The 16,817-nt window shown below is 35.7% G+C and overlaps 1 protein-coding gene across 3 annotated transcripts; it reads left to right on the top strand.

The window, feature by feature from the left end:
* Positions 1–306: 306 nt before the first annotated feature.
* Positions 307–16,569, top strand: LOC107003103 (serine/threonine-protein kinase mph1). Of its 3 annotated transcripts, XR_003575340.1 has the most exons (7): positions 307–766; positions 5,394–5,807; positions 6,021–7,018; positions 11,687–11,887; positions 15,022–15,183; positions 15,344–16,166; positions 16,305–16,569. XR_003575340.1 is itself a non-coding variant. In XM_015201357.2 (6 exons), the coding sequence occupies exons 1-6, from the start codon at positions 550–552 to the stop codon at positions 15,920–15,922; spliced, it is 2,502 nt and encodes an 833-aa protein (XP_015056843.1). In that variant the 5' UTR covers positions 307–549; the 3' UTR covers positions 15,923–16,304. The 3 variants fall into 3 exon arrangements, 2 of the variants coding, with proteins under 2 accessions (XP_015056843.1, XP_015056842.1); XM_015201357.2 differs by lacking the exon at positions 16,305–16,569 and having other exon boundaries at positions 6,090–7,018; positions 15,344–16,304; XM_015201356.2 differs by lacking the exon at positions 16,305–16,569 and having other exon boundaries at positions 15,344–16,304.
* The last annotated feature ends 248 nt before the right edge of the window (positions 16,570–16,817 follow it).

Genomic DNA, 16,817 nt, shown 5'->3' with positions numbered 1-16,817 from the left:
TAAATTATAAATATTATTTTATAAATTCTATAATATTAAATTTCCGTAGGATGCTTTAATAATTTTACTAGTAAATATATACACAGGATCGAAAATGTTATCTCCTAGTAATTTCAATAACTATTTTGAGTAGATAATATGAACATAAAGTTTGAATTATTTTTCTACATAGATCACCATTTGAATTTTGAAAGTACTCAGGGACCATCGTGAGAAAGGATAAAATAAAATAGGGTGCAAAGTGCAAAATGAGATACATTAAAGGGGCAAAGTGCAAAGGATGCAGCCCCATTTGAGGAGCGCCAAGACGCCATTTTTGAACTTTAGAGAAGCTCTAAACTCTCTCTTTTTTTCAAACTGGTGTTAATGGATCCACAGATTCATCACCATTTTCATAAACTAAACACCATATAGAAGATCTCATCACTCTCTCTGATTCTCTGATTCTCTGTTTCTATATATTTGGGTATATGATACTTTTATTAGTCAATTGTGTAGTAGTACTATGTAGTGAACATATTGGAGAGAAATGCAAGTTGCAATTGATCAATGGAAGGTGAGAAGGCGAACCTTCTAGGACCAGAAGCAGCAGCAGCAGCAGCGTCCAAGCCCATTTCCATTCCTCCAATCGATCCATCAGAATCCGCTAATGTCAGCCGTTCCTTTACACTCTCTTCAACAACAACCACGACGTCTTCTTCCTCATCTTCTCCACCGGATTTCCTCCGTCACATTCAAGCAGCCTTCAAACGCCCTCGTCCTCGGGGTAACAATTCTCACTCTTCCACTTATGCTGCCACTACCTTTTTAGGGCTTTTATCTCTAGGTTTACTTACTGCTCTTAACTGTAAGTGTTTACGGTTCAATTTCTGGTAATTCTGTAGTTTTGAGCTATGAAAACATTGTCTTTGGGGGGTTTTATCGTGTTGATGCCGCACGTTCTGGTAACTTCAGTTAAGAGAAAATGACAATGGGAAAAAAGACTGTAGTGTAATCTTTACATGTTTTGTGATGTAATTGAGTTTTATCTTTTTCTTGTGGGCTTATTAGGACCAGTTTTTGCAGTTTTTCATGTTATCAATTTAATTTGTAGGAGTTAAAGGAATACTTCTGTTTCTGTAGAGTTATCTGTCTGCTTCAATTTTTTTTTCTTTTCTACTCGGTGTGCTAGTATAAAAGCCATATGTATTAGTGAGCTTGCCATATCATTATGGCATGCCTATTCCTAGTTGTTGAGTTATTAGGTTCTGTATATTTTGGCTGGAAATCATGGAGCTACTTGAGTCATCGTGGAAGTTGTCTTTTCTCATCTTTTATCTTTAGGCATTTATTGTTGATATAGCTATTTTTGTTCCGTGAATTTGAAAGGTTGAGGCTTTAGGTTATTGAAGTATGCTTAATTTTTTCGTCTTGAAGTTACTGAACTATGTAATTTATCGTTGAAAAGACAACACATGGGCTCTGTTCAATTGGAGCTCTAAAGGAAAAATGCAACTGAGTTACTAGTGTAATCAAAATCATAACGCGCAAAGAAACTATAAGGTTCATTGTGGCGTTAAGCACAAATAACATTTGAGCTTTAATAAAGAAAAGGTACAAAGGGTTAAAAATACAAATATATAGTAGTTTTAGTCCAAAATTAAGAATTATAAGCACGAATGACAAATATAAGAACAAAGAAATCGTTTTTTTTAAAAAAAATTTAATGATAAAGTGAAATATCAATTGCTTAGTGTCGCCCTTTCATAAGAGGCTAATTGACAATGAAAATTATGTCTTAGAAGTTGGAGGTGGCCAGCATTCCTTAATGCTGAGGAGTATAACAGTTCTAATTCTCAAAAAATTATGTCTTAGAAGTTCAAACCTTAATGACGACACTGAGACACATTAAGCGAGGTGAAACCAGTGTTATCAAAGGGGAAAAGTGGAAAAAAGTTCTAAGGTCCGTGGAGGCTTTAAGTGCAAAACACAAATAAAGCGTGGGCTTTAATGAAAAAGGCGCAAAGGGAGAAAAGAATACAAATATATATGTTTCGTCCAAGACTAATAATTATAAATATGAATGACAAATATATGACCAATGAAATTGAAATAAATCATGATAAAGTGAAATATCAATTATTTAGTGTTACTTCTTCCTAAGAGGCTTATTGGCAAGGAAATGTTTGTCTTAGAACCTTAATGACAACATTGAAGCGCACATAAAGCGAGTCGAAGCGCAGAACACGTTTTGAGCCTCGCTTCAAGGCTTAAGCGCGCCTTTGATAACACTGGGTGAAACACTCAGCATGTTCAGTTTTCTGAACCTCTCTTCAGGGCTTAAATGCGCCTTTGACAACGAGTTACATCCATATCTTGTCCTTTCTTGAGGAAGAGTGCAGATCTACAGGAAGTTTGAAAGGAATATTTGATAATAAAGTTAAAGTTGCAATTGAATGCATTACTTTGAAGAATAATATGCTTGGAATTGCGGCGCCAAATGGTATTCTTGCTTGTTGCTATGAATGAATTAGACATGCATACAAGTGTATTACTTATATAGGACTAAGAAACAATCAGAAGCAGCCATATTTTATGATAATATTCTGAAAATGTCTTGAGGGTATAGCGCAGGGAGAATAACAGATAGCATCTGCAATAATTCCACTTTGTTATTCCCTCCGTTTAAAAAAGAATAACCTCTTTTTCTTTTTAGTCTGTTTAAAAAAATGACCTCTTTCTTTTTGGTAACAACTTTCCACATGGCATGTTTAAGACCACAAGATTAAAGGGTTGTACATTTGACATAACTTTAATTTAGGACCACATGATCAAAAGTCTTCTTTATTTTCTTAAATTCCGTGCCAAGTCAAACTAGAACATTCTTTGTGAAACGGAGGGAGTTTTTTTGATGCAATTTTAGGTTACCACGTGAATATGCTAAAGAGCACTATCTACCTAGTTAATGAAGTTTTAAACTTGGATGAGCTGGCCGATATCATGGGCTGTAACATTGGCTCATTTTCTTTCCACATATTTGGGTCTTCCTCTGGGTGGCCAGTATAAATCCATTGAAATATGGACTGGGGCTATTGAAAAGTTTGAGAAGAGGTTGGTAACATGGCATATGCAATATTTTTCCTTTGGTGGTAGAGACGTAGAGTACCACTTGTCAATAATGTTCTAGACAACTTACCTACTTATTTCATGGCCCTGTTCTTGATGCCAACTGAGATTATAGAACAGATTAACAAGTTAAGAAGGACCTTCCTCTGGGAAGGCAATAAAGAGGAACACAAATTTCACCTCATCAAATGGGAGAAGGTCACACAACCAAATACCAAGGAGGTCTTGCCATTAAGAACCTTGTTGCCCACTGCAAAAGTATGATGATGAAGTGGCTTTGGAGATACAATATGGGAGAGGCGGGGCTCTGGAAAGATGTTATCATAGCTAAGAATGGAAAGCTGAATCGATGATGCACGTATACCACTAAACTTTCTTATGGAGTAGGACTATTGAAGGGTATTAGGATGTTGTGGGACACATTTGATCAAAATGCTTACTTTGAATTGGGCAATGGTTCACTACTAAAATTTTGGACAGACAAATGGCTTGCAGTAACACTCTTCAGGAGGAGTTCCCTGATTTGTTTAGAATTGCTCAAGATCCCATTTCTGTTATTACTGTTAATAGAGAAGGACCAATTGGGACATGCTATTTAGAACAATATGCACGATTGGGAAGTGAATGATCTGGTAGATTTTTTGCACGACTATTATCATTGTCACATTAATCCTTAGGCAGTTGATAAGCTCAAATGGGGCACCAAAAAGGAGGAGTTTATACAGTCAAGGAAGGGTTCCAACAGTTGTGCTCTAGAAACCCTACGATAGATAATTGGCCACGGAAACTCATTTGGAGGACCACACTACCGCCGAAGGTTGTTTGTTTTACTTGCAAAACTCTATGTGAGGCATATCTTACCCAAGACAACATAAAGACTAGCTCCCAAACAGATGCTATATGTGCAAAGAAGAGGTTGAAACCCCAGACACCTTTTTCTTCATTGTGAGGTGGCCCCTCAGAATTATGGAGTATGCTTTTTGGTCTGTCTGGTCTCAATTGGATCACACCCCTCTCAGTTAAGGATGCTTATGGGAGTTGGAGCCCATGGAGCGTTTGACAAAGCCATCAAGAAGATCTGGATCATGATACCTGCTTGTTTATTTTGGTGTATTTGGTTAGAGAGGAGTAGGAGATGTTTTGATGAGGAGTAAACTGCTTTAGGCATTTTTTACTAGGTTTATTTGCCAATTTGTTTAGTTGGTCCAACTTTTATCCTAATGTTAATGCAAAATAACTTCAGGACTTTATTAACTCACTAGTTCTGGCTTATATAGTTTGTACACTCAGCTAGAGATTTTTTGTGAACTCATATGCCATATCTCGTAATTCTTGCATTTTCTTGATGCTGTTATTGATACCACTTTCTTATCCAAAAAAAATTTGCACTTTGTCCTTCGCTCAAGGGGTTAACTCAATTGGCAAAGGTTGAGGGACTTGTGTCGTAGATCACAAGTTATAGCCCTGCGCCAAACTTAGTCCTGTACTTAGGTGGAGATGGGTCAAGAGGCGGGCCCATAATCACCAAGTTTTGAAGGTTGTGTCTGACCCAAAAGGTCAGCTCTAGATGGATTTCTCGGCCATAATGTTGTGATAGCTTAAGCAACATAGTGGCCTTAGTTGTCTTGCAGTTGGATTTTGCACATGACCAGATGCCTGTACTCGCACCTCATTTCCAAGTAGCTACTGAGATGCTTATGAGCAGTATTTCAAGATAGACATCACGTAAAGAGGATCGATAGGATAAAAAGATGACAAGTCTTCAGAATAATTGTGCACCTTTTAGAATTAGTCGGAGAGGAAGTGGGTGCTCTGTACGGATTGAAGGGGATCATAGAAGCTGTCACATTTTCTGTTTTATAAATGTCTGACATTCTTAAGTTTTGTGTTTTTTCCCTGACACTTATTTGCTTATGGTCGGCAGCATGTCATCATTTCCATTAAGCAACTAATATTTTTATATTGATATAAGTAAATATTGATTACATCTGATTTCACCTAATCTTATCACTACAACTTTCACTATCCTCCCAGTGGTTATCTTATCATCTTACAGTTTCTGTATGTAAGTTATCCTTTTCCTTTTTAAATACATCTGCTGCATATTTGTTTAGTTGTTTAGAAATTGCTTTCTGTTCATCTAATGGGCCTCAAGAGCTTTTTCTCTTCTCATTTTTTGTTGTCTTATTTTGTTTCCCTTTTCCCCAAAATATTGGCGCTTGACCATTTTGATTCACTACTCGGTGACAACTTTCAAAGCCAAGAGATCTAACATGAGAATACTTTAGGTACAATGCAATCAAATGGTATTATGCCAAGGAGATCGGTAGCTCCTGTGCGGCAAGCATCAAGAGGCTCTACTGTGAATACAGATTGTACAGTTGAAGCAAAGAAGACCCAAGATGAAATTCCCCTGAGTCACAGATTAATGGAATGTATTTCACAACCAAAGAACATTGGTTCTGATACTGTAGAAGCTCAAGAGGATGCATCTATGCCACCTTCGGAGTATGGCTCAACAGTCGACGTGCATGAAGAGAATTATAATTCATTCAATAGTTTGAGAGATCAACCAAGATCCTTCACTGGTCATAGAAGCAACATAACATCTGCTTCCTTGGGAACAGAGTGTGAGCATGTTTTATTGGCTGAAGGGCAGAAGAAGGTCCATTTTGCTGCTGATAGCACTTCCAGGTCTCAGGGTAATGTAATATGGTTCATTTATGAACTCCACTTACTTCAATGCATATGACCATCTTTTCTCTTAGACATTCTTGAGCTTTTCCGTATGTTGTCAACTGAATAATCTGTTAGTTCTTATTTATTAACTATAGGATATCATACTGGATGACGTACTGCAAACTAGGTCTGCTTAGTAGTTTGCACATTATAGTACATACATATGCTTTATGCAGGTGTCAATGACCAAATGGTCACTGGAACAGAGGACTTGTTGTCTCATGTGAATTCACTTACATTGACAGAAATGGATTGGGATGTAGGCAATCAGATGGAGGCTGTCACTGCTGCTAGCCAAGTCTTGAGAGATCAAAATATTCATACCACCGATGTGGATGGTAACGGGAGTTCCTCTCTATTGGCAAATAGAACATTAGGAGTTGCAGATCAGATTCACCAATTCAGGAACTTCTTACGGAATGATTTGAGCCACCCCATGACTCAAGCTTCGGTGGTTGGTTCAAGCTGCACTACAACTACATTGATAAACTCGACATCTGCTCCCATGTTAAACTCAACAACCTATTGTCCACAATCTCATCTTGCAAGCAACCCTATGGAGTCACTGGGGGAACATAAACTGAAATCTGAACATCTGATGCAATCTTCTTATCCTGTTCCAAAAAATGAAAACAGGCTTTCAGCTGATCAGACAGCTATTGCTGTACCTAGTTCTACCACTGAAACTGATTCAGAAGTTAAGAGACCTAATCTGGCTGAAGGGCCGAAGAATAGTATGCTGATTAAAGGTGACATGCCTAAAGATACTTCCCCTCTCGAGGATAACTCAGCCAAAGAATGTGTTACGGATGTACAATCTGAAGCTCCCTTGTCAAAAGTGTCATCTTCCAACATGAAGTTGGAACCTTCTAAGTCTGAAAAGCAAGAAAAAAGTGTGGGTAGTAAAGCAACATCTTCGTCTCGTAAAAAAGGCTATGATCCTGATACATTTTTCAAAGTCAACGGAAAGCTTTACCAAAGGCTTGGTAAGATAGGTAGTGGTGGAAGTAGTGAGGTCCACAAAGTCATTGCATCAGATTGCTCAATTTATGCCCTGAAGAAAATCAAACTTAAAGGTCGTGACTATGCTACTGCATATGGGTTTTGTCAGGAAATTGAGTATTTAAAGAGACTGAAGGGAAAGAACAACATCATTCAACTAATTGACTATGAGGTACGTACTTTACTGTAGCGTTCATGATTTCCATAAACAGTAACCTTTTACTAGGGTTTAACTCTATTTTATGTTTTGGTTGTAGAGGTCAGGTGATTTTTTTTCTCTCAAAATTATTGGTTTTTCATGGGTGAAACCATTGAAAACATTTTGAAGCTATTAGAAGGACGATGTTAGTTGCTAATCAGTGTTATATCTTTAAACATGCTGATGGAGCATTATAGCGGCTTGATTTGCCTAGGATTACCTCTAGGAAAAGCTGCATACATTAAGAATGCTTAAAATGTAAAACACAACTTCTCTTTCAATCCCAACTACCTAGGGACTCTATATAATACTTACTATCCATATCACTCCATTCATACCCGTCTCAATCTAATTAACAATAATATAGGGTTTATAACTCTAGAAGTTCTCCACATTTTCACTACCATTCAAGTTTCTAAACGAGACTAATGATCCCTAGCTGATATTGAACCTATAGTAAAAGTATCTACATGCCTAAGTTTTGATCCTAACTAATTGATATCCCCTTATGTAGATCTTTTTCTTCCGCTATGCTAGGTTTTCGCTTAGTTTGTATGCATTCCAAGAGATTGTAGGTCTATTGGGACAATTTCCTTTTATGTGAATTTAGGTCTACCTCGTCCCTTTTTAACACCTTCACTAATCATAGTTTCACACCACAAACTAGTGCATTTGGAGGTCAACATAGAACATAATCAAACTGTCTCAGGCAGCCTTACCTTTAAAAAAAGAGAAGAGTTCCTTATCAAAAATAAAGGGAAAAGAGTTGTATTTGCCCCTCTACTATTGAAGAAGTTGTAACATTACCCTTTGTTATACTATCAGTTCATACATGCCCCTTCCGTTTTAACAATGACTCAAATTTGTCTTCCTCCTTTAATTACATTTATTTCAGCTAGAATTTGTTTTCGCAGCTAAAACCCCAAGCGAATTGCATATTCTCTTGTAGTGATCTTTCATTAGTCTTAAATAGGCTGGACTCAAGCTAGTTAACATTTGATTTTCTATCTTGTCTCATCCAAGTGATTTGGGTATATTGTTGATTTCTAAATATTCATTGTTTCCTCTGATACTTGAAACATTAGGACCTTACCAGTGATCTACTAGTCGCATATGTTAGGAGGAATACTTCATTTGTGGTTGAGTTGATTGATATGAACCAAACTAAATGTGCTTACTTTTTTACGTGACATAGACTAGCGATTTTTTTTTCTTTTGAAGAAAGACATGGACGAGAATTAATTTATGTTGTTGATAAAGTTTAGAGCTTTCCTTCATATCTTCCATTAAATAGAATTTGAAACTTAATGCTGGCATTTGTGCAAAAACAAACATTTTTTTGTGTGTGAATGAATGAACAAATAATGATGCATAAAGATATGGCTATGCTTCAAAAAGAAATTTACTAACTGTTGAAAATGATAAGGCAGTTAACACAGGACCGATACTAGAATGTATATATATCTGAAATGGTGACTGTTCAAATGATTCTCAAGCTTAAAGTTAGTCCATACATCCACTGAAAACATGTTTGAAAGCAGAAATTATAATGTTCTTGAACATGTCATGAATCCAACATATGTTCATATGCCAAGTATGTTTGCATATGTATCTCTTTTAAGACTAATGAAAGGCCATAGCTCGAGTCCCACTTATTTTAGACTAAAAAAAGAAGTAGATGATGGGTGGATGGTTTATGTTGGTGGTGATGATACATGTGGTAAGGTGTTGTCATGTGTGTGTTGGTGACTTTGAGTGGTGGTGGAAGAAGGTTTGGTGTGATGAGTTGACATGCCATGTGACTAAGGCCTCATTTGTTTGCATTTAATGGAGGTTTGAATCTTAATCATTCAGATTCAGCCCATTAAGTACGTTTGGTTTTTTAGGTCTTATTCTGAATCATTTAGCCCATTAAGTTCATTTGTTTAATTTTTTTAAAAACCTCTTAATGGGTCTGAAGAGGTCTGAACAAATCAGATCTGTAGGAGACTCTTAACAACATTCAGACTCATTTGATAAGTTATCAAATAATAAATCATCGCTTCTCTACTTTGGGCGTGTCTTTTTATCTCATAACTAAAAACTTTCTTTCTCTCTTTTCTCAATCAAACACCATTTTCCCCCTCTTTAATTAGGTAAGTTTTCATAGATTCTTTCAAGTATTTTTTTATATTAATAACATTCTTGTATTGACGTGTGTCAAGAACACTGGTTGCAATAATATTTTTGGTGTGCTGTTGTTTATCAAGGTTTTTGAATGAATAAATAGTACTCTAAATCATGATTATTAAAACTTTTTAATTTTTTTTTATCAAAAGTGATATATTTTGCTGAAACGAAATTTTTTATCATATTTTATTAATATAATGTTAAATTTCACTTGCACATTCAAATATTGAAAACAAACAGCATTATTATTTAGTGTCCAAATTTAGAGACCACATTTTAATATTCAGATGTGTATTCAGATCAAAACAATCATATCTTAATGTAAATCTTAATATTTTAGATGTGTATTCAGATTTAGACCTCTTAATCTTAATGAAAACAAATGAGGCCTAAGATGGATGGGATTAATGAAGGAAGAACAAAGTTGAGCCATTTTTATGATCTTAGGGGCATATATAGACTGATAGTACAATGAAGGGTAATATTATAATTTTTCAATAGTAGAGGGACAAATATGACCCTTTTCCCCGTAAAAGAAAGCCTTCTCAAGCGACCTCACATATTTGATTTTCTGACGAATGTGATTATTTCTAATCCTGTCTAATCTTCTAAGACTGCACATCTATCACAATGTCTATATCTTAATGTCTATAAACACCTTCTGACAGTCATCTTGTGCATATGTTGGATCTTAGAGGTCCAACATTCATCCCATTGAATAGCCATAGTGAGTTCATCACCAGTGGCATAAGCAGAGGAGGCATATGGGGTGGGGAGAAACGCAATTTACCTCACTTCTTACAATTCCAGTTGAACCCGCAACAAAGCCAGCGTTGCTTTCGTGGGATCAACGGCTCGTTTTTGATATAGAACTGGATAATCAAAAACTGCGTCTCTTTCTCTTTTTTTTTTAATAGAGCGGGATGATATGCTGAAATCGGTTATAACATTGTTAGTCTTAGAGCCCGTTTGGATTGGCTTAAAAATTGGTCAACCTACTTTTAAGTCAATTTCTGACTTGACAAATATAAAAAATAACTTAAAATAAGTCAAAAATGACTTAAAATAAATTACGAAGTGTTTGGCAAGGTAAAAATAAGTGTTTATCAAATTTTATTTTTATTTTGGTAGGTATCTTCCTAATACATAACTCTCTGACAGAAATTTCTTAATTTCAACCATCTTATTTTGATTATGTTCTTTGACTATCATACCATTCTCCTCAAGCATCACGCCTTGATGGACAAATTGTTTGTATGTAGACACCATAATCCCATCTAATCTCACAATAACGTCACTCTTTCTTATGTTGGCTAAACTTGCAATGCATATATCCAGTCTTACTTCTACTTATTTTAAACCCTTGTTCTCTAGAGTGCTTCTCAATTTGTTCAATCTAGTTTCGTGTGTCAATTGTCTGCTAAAAGAAAAAAGACAAAGAAAAAGAAGCTTGCTTTAGGTGAAGCAGTCCAACGGGGAACATCATCCAATAATTCTACACCATCAGATTTATAAGAATGCTTAGGCATTTGGAAAATTTTTTTGATTTAAAAAGAAGTGTTTGGGGGGAGGGGAGTTACTCTGGATAAAAGTTATTTCAATTCATTAACTTCTTATACTAGCACTAATCAAAGTGAGAACTAGAACAATGAAGGATGCTAATATCATTTCACAAATACTTATCTTAATAGTGTACATGCGGCTTGAGATTTACCACATTAAATATGCTGGAATTAGACAGCTAGTTTCAAACATAGCTATAATTTTCTCTCTCATACGTCTCACTGTTGGCGGCGTACATTCAAGAAACTTCTAGTTAAGTTTTAGTACTGCTATATGAATGTCCATGAATCTGGAAATGAACATTTCCATGTTGAGACCCCTGCCACTCCACGGATGAGAACTAAGCAAGGAGCTTAGTACTTGCTTTTCCATAGAAAAGAAAAAAAAGAATGATCACTCTTTTTCTAAAATTGGTTTATAACAAACAATAACACTCCTTATATAGGAATTATGAGCTCAAAGTTTACTAATTCATGCAATTCTGATTATTATGACATATATCTTAATGATTTTCTTGACCGTAATATAGTCTTTAAGAAAATCTTACATTATACTCTTAATGATACTCCTTGATTTTGAACTCCGTACATGAAGTCTGTAATGAATAGTAGTATCTACATTTTAAGAAGGCTGGTAGACAGATGATCTCCTAGGCCTTGAGAAGTTCAGTATGAATTTATTAAACAGAAGTTGGGTTGCTGCATTTCTTTTGAGATCATGTTGTGATTAATTATCTCTAGATACGACTCTGTTTAAATTGCCAACTTCGCTTCCTTAACCAAAGTTATAGGCTTATCAAAGCGGTTAGAACTTATGTGCCTGCATTTAGTGTTGAGGGTTCACATCTGGGGTTTTAGGAATTTGCTGTTTAGTTTTTGGAGCAAATACTGACATCCACTTGTTTGTTAGGTTACAGATAAAAATTTACTAGATGAAGTCATGAATGGCTCGATGAGTAATAATGAAACAAGAGTCAAAGAAGATGGATACATATACATGGTTCTCGAATACGGTGAAATTGATCTGGCTCATATGCTGTCTCAGAAATGGAGGGAACTAGATGGCTCTGATTCAATTATTGATGAAAACTGGCTTCGATTTTACTGGCAGGTCAATAATTCCTTCTATTTCTCCTTATCAGCTGTTACAGATTATTTTTAAAAAGTTGCTGTCTGACCTAATCTTTACCTATGATTCATTTTCTGATCTTAAGTTGTTTCATTACTACAGGTTCTTGTATAGTGTCTAATAATTAACATGTAGACAGTTTTTCTATGCCCTTGTATCTGTCTTATTCGGCATTCAACATTAATGCCATAATACATACTTTACCCCCTTAACTTGAAATCCTGGTAGGCTTGTACAGATCTTTCTTTGCAGGCATCCTTCTACACACACCCAACTTGTATAAAGTGGAACCTTTACTCCCCTTAACTGTCATGAAGAAAACAAAATTATCACAAATAAGTTTCCTTGGTAGTTGTGATGAAGAAAAGATTTGTAGCATCCAAGGGTGTGGCCTAGTGGTCAGTGTAGTGGGTTGAGAACCACGAGGTCTCAGGTTCATATCCCAACAGAGGAAAAAACACTAGGTGATTTTTCCCACTTGTCATAGCCTTGTTGGATACAATTACCTTGTACCTCTTGTTGGTGGCAGGTATCCTGTGGAATTAGTTGAGGTGCGCGCAAGCTAGCCTGGACACCGTGGTTATCAAAAAAAAAAAAAAGATTGTGTTGTAGGCTACTAGCAATGTGGGAGATTTTGAGTGGAAAACCACGCAGCAACAAATGTGCATTTTTAAGGTCTCTTCGCTCTTTTCTTGGTTGATTTTTCTCCTGTCTTTTTTTGGGAGTTGGGTAGTAGAGATTGCAGAAGATGTTGGATAATGACTACTGAAGAATGGGAATGGAATATCCGCTTGCCATTGTTGGTTGAACATGAAGGAAGAGAAATAGGTGAAATTTGGGCAAGCGGATGGTAGTTTTTTTTTTTTTTTTTTTTAAATATATGTTTTATATAATATTTTATTTTATTTTTTTACTTTATAACGCGTATTGACTATTGTGTGAGTTGTCTTAGGCCATTCAGGGTGATTTTGAAGATGAATCTTACAAATTAAGTTGTAAAAGGATGCTCACAAAGAAAGGGAGTGTAATAGGAATTTGTGTGGAGGGGTAAAGTATGTATTTGGCCAATGTTAATTATGCCTAACTTCAATGTCCATCATTATGCTACCTGCAGTTTACGTATGTATTCCTGGAGAATTAGGATAGGAGCTACCGTTCAGTTGCAACGTTTAAGTCAAGTTTTCTTAATTTGAAATGCATCTTATGCTTTTAGGGTGTTTTAACATTTAGAATGTGTTCAGTATGAAGGGAACTTTTTTTTTAGGAATAAGGGGGTTCTTACTTATTTTCTCGTGTTCGGTACATAAGAAAAAACTATTATTCTAATAACATTTTTATATAATCTAGACAAATAATATGGGAAGAGAGATGGTAGGGATGGGGATAATGGGGGTGGTGGTGAAAATGAAGTGTCTAAGATGGGGAGGACACAGATAATGTGGAATGCCACATGTGGAACTTGTTTTCCCTACTTCCCCTAGGGAGGTCATTTTCCTCATTTGAAGGAATTTGTTTTCCTCATTTGAAGGAATTTGTTTTCCTAGAGAAAATATTCTTTCAACAATTTTGACTAACTGAACATGGTACATTGGTATAATTAGAGTACAGAATACACCCTTAATCATTCACATCTCATGTCTGTATATAGATTTTCAGTTTGCATTTAAATAGGACACAAAGTTTACAAGGGTCTCATTAACAAGATGTAGTACACTCAAAGTAAGACTCTGTTGGGAATATCTCTTACCGTCTTAAGCACTATTCTTTTGCTAACAGACTTTTTAGCTCCCGTCTGACAATATATTTTATAGTTAAAACTTGAAACTTGAGTTTTTGAAGTTGAGTTTTGGAATTTGAAGTCGTGCTTGGACATGAATTTTACTTGAATTTTTTGTTGAAGTTTTGTGAGTGGAAGTCCCAAAAAAACTAGTCTGGGCCAGTTTTTGGGAACTTGAGAATATTTGACGATCAGATTTTCTCATTTTCAAAAACTTATCAAATTTCATTGCCAATAGTTTTCGAAGATAAAATTCAAAATCTACTCCCAAAATCTATAGCCAACACTAGCTTAGTGTATATGTTTAAGGTTTATGAAGGTCAAAACTAATTGAATCCGGTTGTACTTTTCTCGGAATTTTGTTGAAGATAAGTACTGATCTTCTCTTGCTAAGAATGTGCTTTCAATGGCCATTCTCAGTATCATGTCTTGAGATCTCTTTAACCTCAATATTCTTTGCTCCAAGAGTAGTAGAGATTTGAATCTTTGATTACCTTAAAGTCTCTTCATTCGATCAATGTTAAGGTGTATGCAATTCCGTATTCAACTTAAAGTCATGAAGCTAGAGATAAACCTAAGGCAAGATACTTTATCTGAGAAAAACTTTTGTGAATCATCCAAGGGAAGGGGAAGGGGAAGAGGAGCTCGATGTTGCTTTTAAGGTAACTGAAACTGGTCATCATTGAACCAAAGCCAATTCAGAAATCTGTCTCTGTCCTGTATATCATACGTAAATGCTATGAACAACAGAACAAAAGAACTTTGGTCAGTTGCTTTTTGATAATTTGAATCACTTTCTTATTTACAGTGTTTTATTTGTGCTTAAATTTCTTCATGCTTTGATTTTAAAAGACTTTGGTCAGTTGCTTCTTGAATAACTGAGATAGTCACTTTTCTATCTCAATCTGCGAATACTTCTTATTTACAGTATGTTTTATTTATGCTTTAATTTCATCATAATACGATTTTGGATTCAAAATATTAGGGATAGTCCAGTTGAAGAAAAAATCTTTCGGTACCAGCCTGTATACCTGATTCATTTATTATTATTGTTTATTATTACTATAATTTTAATAATTATTTTATATTTTATTTCTTTTTGATAAGTTAAACCTGGCTCATTTGGTTGTAAATATTTATTTTTTTGAATTATAAACTTCTGTCGAGGGAAGAACTTAAGGACCCCTTTGGTTTCTTTCCATCCAAGAATAGTTGGAGAACTGGCGTGGCCAACTTAAATTCATGTACTACTATTGTATGTTGTACATTATCCAGATTTAAAATCTGGTAAATTTATTATATATTTGAATTGTACTCAAAAGTTCTAAATACTTTGCAGCAAATACTTCTTGCTGTTAACACCATACACGAGGAACGGATAGTCCACTCTGACCTAAAGCCAGCTAATTTCCTTCTTGTCAGAGGCTCGTTAAAGCTGATTGATTTTGGTATAGCAAAGGCTATAATGTGTGACACAACCAACATTCAACGTGATTCACAGGTAGTTCACTCTTTTTCTTACAAGTACATGGAATGCATATGATTGTCCCCATCTGACATCTAAAGAAAAGAGGTGTTCTGCCAAAACAAGATAAAAGATATAGTCATCAGCAATGTCAACTTCTTCCCTGTTTTCTTAGTGGATGTTAATTCTTATACAGGTGGGTACTTTAAGCTACATGTCCCCTGAAGCTTTTATGTGTAATGAGACAGATGCAAATGGCAATACTATAAAGTGTGGTCGGCCGTCAGATATCTGGTCATTGGGATGCATCCTTTACCAAATGGTTTACGGGAGAACACCGTTTTCAGAATACAAAACTTTCTGGGCGAAATTCAAAGTTATAACAAATCCAAACCATGCAATCACATATGAACCTTTGTCCAACCCCTGGCTACTTGATCTTATGAAGAAGTGTCTTGCATGGGACCGAAATGAAAGATGGAGAATTCCTGAGCTACTCCAACATCCATTCCTCGTTCCCCCTGTTCCACCACAGTTACCTGCTCCAGTTGAGCAAACCTGTACACTGCTTCAATTAATTGCTAAATCATGTGAAAACGATGGAAAGACATCAACTCTATGTATGAAACTCCAAAATTTACTAGTGCAGCCCAGTCAAATATCGCACGAGGCATTACCTGTAAGCCAATACCAGAAGTTGCTTGGTGATGTCTCTGCCCTCTGTCTTCAACTCCAAGAACAGTTGGGTAACTCAGAAAGAGGAACAAAGATGTAATGTTAAAAGATGATTTATATATTTTAGCATTCTTCAGTAGGTTCTTTAAGATATTGGGCAGTTACATGTCTGTCTCCATCTTTAAAGTCTTCTGCCAAGTTACTGATGTGTATACTAAAACTACTCAAAACAAAGTGGGCATTGCCACCTGGTTTTGTTTTCTTAAAGTGGCTTGCAGATAATAGGTGAAGAAGTGTTGTAACTTTGCCTAAGAAAGAGGACCCCTATGTATGTGCAAGGATTGGTAAGATGTCCTTGGAGATGTATAATGCCATTTTCATCTAATGAGTTACTATAATTTTTTAGTCTTTCTACCTAAGAAAATTGTGATGGCTGCAAGTCTCAACTAACTTTTTTTGAAGAAGTGATTTTTCTTATTCAGTTGGATCCAAGGGTTGTGTTATGGATTCTCTTTCAGTTGGAAAATGCAACACCATATGTTCTTCAATAGCTTCACTAAGTTGGGACCAGTGTTTAATAAGACAATTCTGGGACTCGCCCTTGGTGGGACACATGCAAAATACCTTCGACGCTCAAGTGTGGGGCTTACTTAGCTCTAAACACGCTTAATACTCATTGTGTACTTTAACATTGTTGATCCTTGTAATTCTTACTTTATTTTATTGACTATATTATAAATTTAAAAATTAGAGCTCCATGTGGCTTTAACCTCATGATTCAAGGTTTATGCTTCGTCCGCTAAATAAAATGCTCTATTTCTTGTTCTCGCCTTTTAATAAACTGATTGAGACAAGGTGATACCTAAGATAAAAAAAAAAGAATTTGCATCATACGGTTGATCAATAACGAATAGATTTACTCCGTAGTAGTAGTAATCGGAGATCTGTCATGTCATTTCATGCCTAAACATCTCTCTGAAATCTTTCTCGATCTA

This window comes from Solanum pennellii, chromosome 11 (assembly GCF_001406875.1).
Source record: "Solanum pennellii chromosome 11, SPENNV200".
NCBI lineage: Eukaryota > Viridiplantae > Streptophyta > Magnoliopsida > Solanales > Solanaceae > Solanum > Solanum pennellii.
Note: the sequence above shows the minus strand (reverse complement) of the source record. Positions and strands in the feature narration are given on the sequence as shown.

What these genes read in the sequence shown, in the direction of transcription:
- LOC107003103 (XM_015201356.2), top strand. Translation starts at nt 550, where the DNA reads ATGGAAGGTGAGAAGGCGAACCTTCTAGGACCAGAAGCAGCAGCAGCA. An exon ending in GGCTTCGATTTTACTGGCAG is followed by an intron (nt 11,888 to 15,021) that starts GTCAATAATTCC and finishes AATACTTTGCAG; the next exon opens with CAAATACTTCTTGCTGTTAA. An exon ending in ACATTCAACGTGATTCACAG is followed by an intron (nt 15,184 to 15,343) that starts GTAGTTCACTCT and finishes ATTCTTATACAG; the next exon opens with GTGGGTACTTTAAGCTACAT.